General features: G+C 41.6%; 1 protein-coding gene across 1 annotated transcript in view; it reads right to left on the bottom strand.

Moving 5' to 3' along the window:
* RYR2 (ryanodine receptor 2) overlaps nt 1-8,104 on the bottom strand; it is a 443,307-nt gene extending 435,203 nt beyond the window's left edge. The window contains exon 1 of the mRNA XM_059830672.1: nt 8,006-8,104. Within this exon, the coding sequence (XP_059686655.1) occupies nt 8,006-8,053 (48 nt within the window). The 5' untranslated portion in view covers nt 8,054-8,104. The remainder of the gene's footprint in view (nt 1-8,005) is intronic.
* Nucleotides 8,105-8,561: the final 457 nt, after the last annotated feature.

An 8,561-nucleotide genomic window follows, 5' to 3' on the forward strand; every position in this document is an offset into this window, starting at 1 on the left:
TTTGAAGAGTTTAAACCCTTCACCTGACAAGTTACACCACCGTTATTGTGTAAAAAGTGACAAAGAAAAGCAAGAGTTCTTTCATAAGTGAATACACAATTAGTCGATGAATCTCACGCTTATTAACAAGGGAGCACAGCATAAAACTACACTGCAGTAAAAGCACGTGGGAGTTCCTGCTAGTCCTTGTTAGGAAACTGGGGTGACCTTTTCTGTGGTGGTGTTGCAGGCAGTGGCTTTTAAGTTGCTCTATTTGTTACAACGAGAACAAAGAAATACCACTGCTGTGCCCCTGATAGGCAGAGGACGTTGCAGCAAGTTACGCATTGCTGTGGTTGCCTTTAAAAGGCTTAAACTGTTATCTAAACTAGCTCCTTCATGCCTTTTCTCATTTACTGAGATACATCAGGCAGCCTCTTCAAGAGGCCTTCCACTCCCAGAGTGGTATAGACAGCACAGTCAGACATGGCTTAAATGCCATGCACTTGCAAAACATAGTATAAATCTTAAGCAGAATACAGACTAGAGAGAGAAAATTATGTCTATTCTTACTTTGCCATTGGGAGAAATTCCAGGGTATAACTGTGTCAATAATTAAAGTGCTCTGTTCTCACTTCCACCTGACCACAGTTAAGGTTTAAAATGGGTGTTTTCAAGCTGTCTGAAGGACAAAGTAACAGGATTCACATTTCAGCTTTCATTAAAAGAAAATGCATTACTCTTAAGTTTTTATCACTTTATTTGCCACATTGTATAGAAGTGTCTATTAAAGCTTTTTAATCTAAAGAAGAAAGAGCACTGACAAGATACTAGGACTAAAAGTCTGGCCTGACTTTTACTTTTCCAGTCATTTTACTAGTTTGTTTGGGGGTTTTTGTTTGGTGTTTCTTTTTTTTTTTTACTTCTTGTTCTTCAGGAAAGTCATATCCTCTTCCTCCTACTTCAGAATGACATTAATATTACTTCAAGGATTTGTGTTATAAATGCAAGTACATACCAACAAAGGAAAAGTTAGACCAAATGAAATAGCTATCTGTATAACGTATATGCATGAATTTGGACAAAATATAAGAAAATTAGGGTGCTCAGATTATATACTTCATTAGCTACTGCCTCTATTTCTCTATGCTCAATGCTCTAGCAGAAAATTCAAACCAAGTAGCTCAATCAAGGCAGAACTCAGCTTCTGGTAGTTTTATATGTCAATAATAAGTACCCACGTAAGAGCTACAGAACTTCCCTTGCAAAAGAGGAGACCACTTTTGTTCAGAGATGAAGTCTAGAATGGTATTAACAGGAAAACATTACTCATTCAATCTTAGAAATTGCTTATCTTGAGAATTCTTTTGAGGAACTGTCCACTTGCAATCAGTAGCAAAATTCTTGATGATGATGGATAAAAGAGCAAGCCCATCACCAATATAAAAATCAAACGGAAAATTGCTGTGATTTCATTTGTACGTTTGTACCATGAAAGAGACAGCCATCTCCAGAAATTCATAGACCTTAATTTCCCAGAAGTGATGCACTAAGGGATTCATCACATAAGCCATAAAGAAAGTCTCCTACCAGTGTCATAGCTAGGAGCAATTCCAACCAGAAGACTGAATCTTCCCATAGAGCTTTGTAGTAGTTTTCAGAAACCTGCATTTACACAGGAAAAACTATTATGTGCACATTTCTAGCCATTCTGCCTGCAAACGAAGTCTGGATATGAAATCCTGGTTACACTGAAATTAATAGTTCTGCCTTCATAGGAATCAGAGTTGCACTCTTGAGACCTTGAACAGCACTTCACAGCAGTGACCATGAGACCCATTAAAATTAACACATGCAAAACCCAAATATTTTTTAAAAGTGGTGTTATAAAAAAATATTTTGTTCATTTCACTAACGTATTTGTTTTAGCTATTCTTACTAACACTGAATATATAACAGTAAATGTGTGGTACATATTTATGACAATTAAGCAGAGCTCCAGTCTATGAGACTTCTGTATAGCATTTGCACGTAAGTATTTGCTATTAAGTAAAGAGATGTTACTCCTTTTGTGAACAAATTAAGAAACAAAGATTTAGATAGCCACAATATAGAAAATACATTGCTGACTTTTTCCATCAATCACAATTAAAATCACAATAACCACAGTAAGAGAAAGTGAAAATCCTTTCATTCAAGCTGATAAAACATGTTCATTTTATAGTTCAACAAAGGTTATTTATGTACTAGCGCCATGACACCAAACAAAACAAATTTTTGTCACTTAAGTTTTATTAGGAAGTATAAGAATACATACGCAGTTTCTGACTTTTGTCATCCACACAAAGCCAAGTCTACTTTTTCAGTCAATTCAGAAAATGTAAACAAAAGCCTAGGTGTAATTCCAAAAACAAAACCAAAACTAACTCAGAGTTTTAACATGAACCACCCATAAGTATAAAAATCAGAAGAAAAATATCTCTGTATTTTCAGTTTAATTCATGTACTTCCTGGATGCAGCCCACTGTCAGTATTTCCCCACACAATCACTTTCCAATCTTTTACCTTGACTCAGAGAAATACTTCAACACATTCCTATCCCTGTGGAAGAAAGACTGGTGTACTTTCCGCACAGCTATATGAGAGGAATACCACCTTTACAATGTGCCTGTAATAATATAGCATTCAAATAGAGAATTCAAAAGCAGACATAGCCCTTGAGACCATGCTAAATCTTAGGTCAGAAGTTAACTGGAATTCTCTCTTTACGGTCTGTCCAGCTTAAGTTGCAATAGATTTTCCTCAGGCCTTCACGATGCTAAAGAGCACCATGCATCAAAACATCTTCAGATACTGAAAGGAAGAGCAGCTCTCTGTCTCTCAGAACATTAGTCAACCAACTCACAGGGATAGCAAGAAACTTCTGTGGTGGTCCAAATATTTGCTACAGAGCTTCCTCAGCCTCCTTCTCACACATCTGATAAAGACAACTTCCAGATGCAGAACACTGGACAAGATAGTACACAGACTAGACAAGCGATTTTATCCAGTAATTTCATTTTAATGGTGGTATAAAATGTTTGTCAAACAATTTTGGAATCAAAAAATATGTATGTAAAGTGTTCACACATAATTCGCAATTAAGAAATGGACTACGAGTCCTAGCTAAAACCCGTTCACTACAAACAGCCTGTCCAGCTCAATTCCAAAATAGAGCTTGAGATCATATTCAGTATCTGTACTGCAGTGCAGTGCCTTAGAGAGGAAGGTACAAATGCTGCAATCTCAGCCACGCCAGCCCTCACATAAGCTGTTAAACAGTGGTCTCTTGTGCCAGTCCCTGGTGATTCTTCAGAAGTCACATACTGACAGGTACAAGAAATACTTTTTAAAAATAAACAAAGGCTAGCCAAAGTGTTCTTTCAGTGTTCTTTCCTTCTAAAATTGCTCCTAATATCCAAGATTGCTTTTGAGCATTTTCTTCAGTGCATTCTGGCAGCTGTGTTTGTATGTTTGACAACTGCAGCTACCAGAACCTAACATATTTTAATAAACCCCTTTAAAGATAAACAGCATACGAAAAGCATCAAGGAATTTAAAAAAAAAAAAAAAAGGAAAGAAAGAGTATTTTTTTTCTATTCTCTTTCACTGAGCGATTCATATAACAATTCCTCTTATGGTTAGGTACTTATTTTACAATAATCTTCAGATCTTGTTTTTCCAGGTTCCTTTTGTGTCCTCTAATTCCACAGAATCTTCATTCAGGATAGCATCTAACCATAGAATTTTTAGTTAGATTTCAAGTGACATTCATTGTTTAAATGCTGTTATAATGAGGAATATCTAGAACAAAAGTGACTCTGGAATCACAGAATTACTGTCCTTGAAATGTGACCACATTACATTCTTCATTTCAGAATGAAGAAAAATTCTCTGCCATCAACTCCATTTTTTTTATTATCTGAAGTATTAAATCCCAGCATTGAGTGAATAAAATCTTTTGCATGTCAAATATGAATCCTAAATAATGTTTAACTTAATTTTTCTGAGTGTGACTGTCAGAGAAAAGCATAAGGGTACTTTCCAACACTGGAAAAGTACTTTTAAATTAAGTCCATGTAGAAAATAAGGCAGCACAGAATATGTTCACACAAGAAAAAGATCCTATTTTACTGCCAGTTGCTAATTAAACAAATGAAAAAAGCATTAGAAAAGAGCACACGGTGGAACATCAGCATCCAATCTTTAAAAAAAGGAAGAGATGAAAAGGAGACAATGGCTCCAACGGACCTGGAGAAAATGTGCTGCTCACACTGGTTATGCTTCTGGTTTCTGACAGGCATGGTAGTCTTCACTGTCTGAGAGGACAGTGAGAAAGTCCATAACCCTGTCAGCCTTACTTTATTGTGTCCTGGTGGTGTCCCCTACCATAAACATCTAAAAGAAGACCTGTTTCTAATTTAAGAAACTCCACAACTCCAAAAAACCACACATACTGGCATCAGGAAGAGCCCAAGATCAAATAGCTAAATTACACATTTCTCATCACTCCTACGTACTCCCAAAATTCAGGACACCTTTAACCAATATAAGGGATACTCATAGGCAGTATTTTGTTGAAATACTGCAATTGTTTTAAACCGACCATCAGCTTACCACTCCACACGAAAGCCTTTCCTTATGGGGGTTCTGCACCACAAAAAACTGTCCTTGCATGTGTGCATTATGGAAGAAGCCTGTGCATTTAGGCAAAAACATTTTCTCTTCTCTCCTGGAACTCTGAATTATTTTCACTCTGGCCAAATTACACATCCTTAAAAAAAAAACCAAACAAAAAAAAAAAAGCAAAACCAGGTCATTTCCTTATTAACTGTAAATGTTTATGTTCTTGAATGTAAAGACTAAACAATGAAAGTTTATTTTGTAAACGTCTTTCTCCTTTCTAATAATAATAAAAAAAAAAAATCCTCTACAGGGAACAAGTCCTCCCCAGACACACAACTAATAAAATCAAGAGCAGGATACTTGCTCCTCTTCACTCATCTTGCACAGCATGCGTGCATTCAGTGGGAGAAGCCAGGAAAATGTACATCTAAGCCTAAAAAAAGGCTACACATAATACAAGGTCATCTCCACCTGGAGTACTCAGTAATCAGGGAGATCTCTGTCTGTGGAGAAGCATGTAATTCACAGGACTACAGAAGATTTCCTTGAGGACAACTGAACAGCAGAGAGCTGAATTCCACACTGTCCAAAGTTATCTCAACATAAGGACTGATGCTTCCAGAAATCCAAGGCATTAACAGGTTACGTTCACTTCTCAGACGTGACGTATTGAACTCAAATTGTTCCCAAAAGAAACAGAAACCCACCCTAGCAGCAGATTTTTAGGAGGAAATGCATGACACTGCATTTCTTTTATCAAAAAATAAGAATAAAATAAAAGCAGCAAACAAAGAAGACAAATCATTAGGCAAATAGGAGTATGTGAAGAGGAAAGGAAAAAGAAATTACCAATCAACATGTAGATGGCAAATACAAATTCAGTTTAGTAGCTTAATGCAAATAAAGGAAATTTTTTATTGACTAAAATCTCGTATTTCTCTTTAAACATTAAAAATAACATGTTTGTTTATATTCCAGGGTAAACACTAAAGACGCTTCAGTAATTTTGAAACACCAGAAAAAGAACGTGCAATTTTAGAAAGTTTATCAAGTTCTATCAAAAGAATAAAATATGAAGAGCACTGTATACATGTAGTAGGCCTGCAGATGTCATTATTAAGGTATTCAAAGCACAGAAAGCTTTTTTTTTTTGCATAAGGCGTTCTTTGACAAGTTCTATTTTATCTACCAAACCATTTATGAATCCGTCTGTTCCTAATTACTGTTTTAAAAATAAATAACTAAAAAGATAAACTGCAGCAATTACGAAGTAATATCCAATTTCCAGTGCTTTTATCAATGCCATTCAGAAAGTTACACACTTCTAATAGCTTTAGAGAATACTAATCCAAACTTTCTAAGAATAGATAGAAGGAAGACTACATCAAGAATATGTCTTAAAAGCAACTGACTTTTCCAAGTAATGTTCATAACTTTGACAGTGGAAGGAAAAGAAGAGTAAAAATCACTACTTACATACAACTACAGATTAGAGATTCAGAACTTTACATGAAAAGGTTATTTCTCAGGCCTTTTTTTATTTCGCCACACAAAAAGCTTCCCCCGTGACTCAGTTTACCATATTCAAGGTCATTTTACCACCAGTACAACATTCTAAAGATTTTTAAAATATTGTCTAACACTGGGTTTGCCAAATCTGTATTAAGCCTGATGCACATTATCAGGAGTGCTGTTTTATGTAACATGCTGCTGCTGTCAGGTGCTGTAGTTTAACATTACTGTATATGTGCAGAGCAGTATTAGCATGCTCACTGCTTCTCTTTCCCTATTAAGCATTCAGATAACAGCCCTTTCATGAGCTAAGCTTAACATTCAAACCTGCAGTAAGACTGTCATTGTATAAGTGTCTCAAAAATGTTTACCAGTAAGAAGTACTAATAATAAAACTCTCATAAATTGAGATAACAAATTATCTTTCAAAGAAGCATTTTTCTGTTTTGTCTTTAGGTGTTAGACAACACTACAATAGAAGTCACATAATGCTGAGAGGAAAATAAGTTGACAATCTTCATGCCAGTGTTGCATAACAGCTGTATTCCCTGTAAAACCAGATTTTCTAAGAATTCTCAAACAGACCAAAAAAAAGAATAGGATGTATATCTATTATTCTACGGTTTCTGATTGAAATAAACATAAGATGACTGAGATCCAGGATTCAGAATGCTGCAAACAGCACATGAATATGCTTCACATACATTATGTGGCTTGCTTTCCCCTCCTTTTTCAATGTATTTTTTTACAAGGCATTGATCATGAACATTTTCTAAATTAGACCATACCAAATAAAAAGGAAGCTAAGCTTTACCCTACAGTCTCAGTGTTTTTACCTCTACTTATCAAATGTCTCAGCAATTTTTCCTTAAACTGTGACAGGGTTTGTGTACACCACCATTCAAATATGCCCATCTGCAAAACTTGCTAGGATTGTGCATATAAACAGCACTTGGGAGATGGTCCAGAAGGTAAGTAAAAGCATTGCTTGAAGAAAAATAATCCGGATAAGCATAAAATGCAGCAGTCCTGATGTATTAATTAAACCGAGGGAAGAAATGCTCTAGCGCCTTAACATGCTTTGGACTGAAGAAAACAGAAATAAAGAAAGGATGCTCACGCCAAAAAAAAAAAAACCCACCGTATTAGTCTGTGCTTAGCGAGGGGAACGCCTGCAAGTTAGCGGGAACCTTGGTGGGGAGGGGGTGGCAGAGGTGATTTTTTTTTTTCCACTTCTATTTCTGCAAAAGGAGTGTGATTGCAGCTTTCAAGCTGGGGAGGGCTGCTCTGTTAGTATCTGCAGTAGGCGAACACACCGGCGGGTGGGAAGGCAGCGCGGAGAGGTACTTGTGGGGAGGCGGCGGGGGCGCCCTGCCCGCGCCGCTCGCCCTCCGCCCGGCCGCCCGCACCTCACCCTGCCCGGGGTCCCCCCGCCGCGCCGCCGCCCCGCGCCCGGGGCGGGCACCGCCGCCTCGCCCCCTCCCGCTTATCCCGGCAACTCACCGCTCGCTCTGCTGGCGATACCGCCCGTCCGCCCGCGGGTACGGGGGCGCACGCTGCCGGGCGGAGAGGAAAGGGGCTGGGGCTCCGCAGCCCTCCCCGACAGGTCTCTCCCGGGGCGGCGGGGGCAGAGCGCACCCACCTCCCGCCGCCCCCTCCCGTCTCCCACCCCCGCGCGGGCAGGAGCCCCCGCTCCCCTGCACAGGGAGTGTCGGTGGCCCCCGCGCCACAGCTCTCCTCAGGGCAAGGTCCGGGCGTCGCCCCCCCCGCAGCCCTTCGCCCGCACGTCCCCGGTCCCCTGCCCCACGCCAGCCCGGAGGTGGGGGAAGCAAGCAAGCCCGGCGCTTACAGTTCGCAGGAACTGGATCTCGTCCTCGCCCTCGCCCCCCTCGGCCATGGCTGCCCCTCTCTCTCCTTCTCCCGGGCGCTGCTCCCGGTGCCCGGGCGGGCGGCGGCGGCGGTCGCTCCCCGCGGGGAGGAGGCGGCGGCGGCAGGAGGCTCACAGCCGCGCCGCACCGGGCTGGGGCAAGTGCGAGGGCGGCGGAGCCGGCAGCCCCAGCCCGGCCCTTGCTGCGAGCGGGGTGCGGGTGCCCGTACGCCTGCAGCAGGTTGACAGCTCTGCCCAGCCGCCCCGCTGCCAGTGCCTGCCCCAGGGGGAGGGGGATGCGATTAACCGGGGGAGGAGGGGGAGGCGGAGCTCCCCGGCCCCCCCGCTGCTGCAGGTGATCCGCAGCCCGCTCCCTACGCAGGCCAAAACCGCCGCCCAGCGCCCCTTACTGGCTGCTCCGCGGAGGGACGGCTGACGGCTCGTCCGCCCGCCCGCCCGCCGCCGCCGCAGCGGGGGCTCGCCTCAGGGACTCGCCCCAGGCGGCTGCTGCCCGACCCACCGGCCCGAGGCGGGGCGG

This window comes from Gavia stellata, chromosome 2 (genome assembly GCF_030936135.1).
Source record: "Gavia stellata isolate bGavSte3 chromosome 2, bGavSte3.hap2, whole genome shotgun sequence".
In the NCBI taxonomy this organism is placed as follows: Eukaryota; Metazoa; Chordata; class Aves; order Gaviiformes; family Gaviidae; genus Gavia; species Gavia stellata.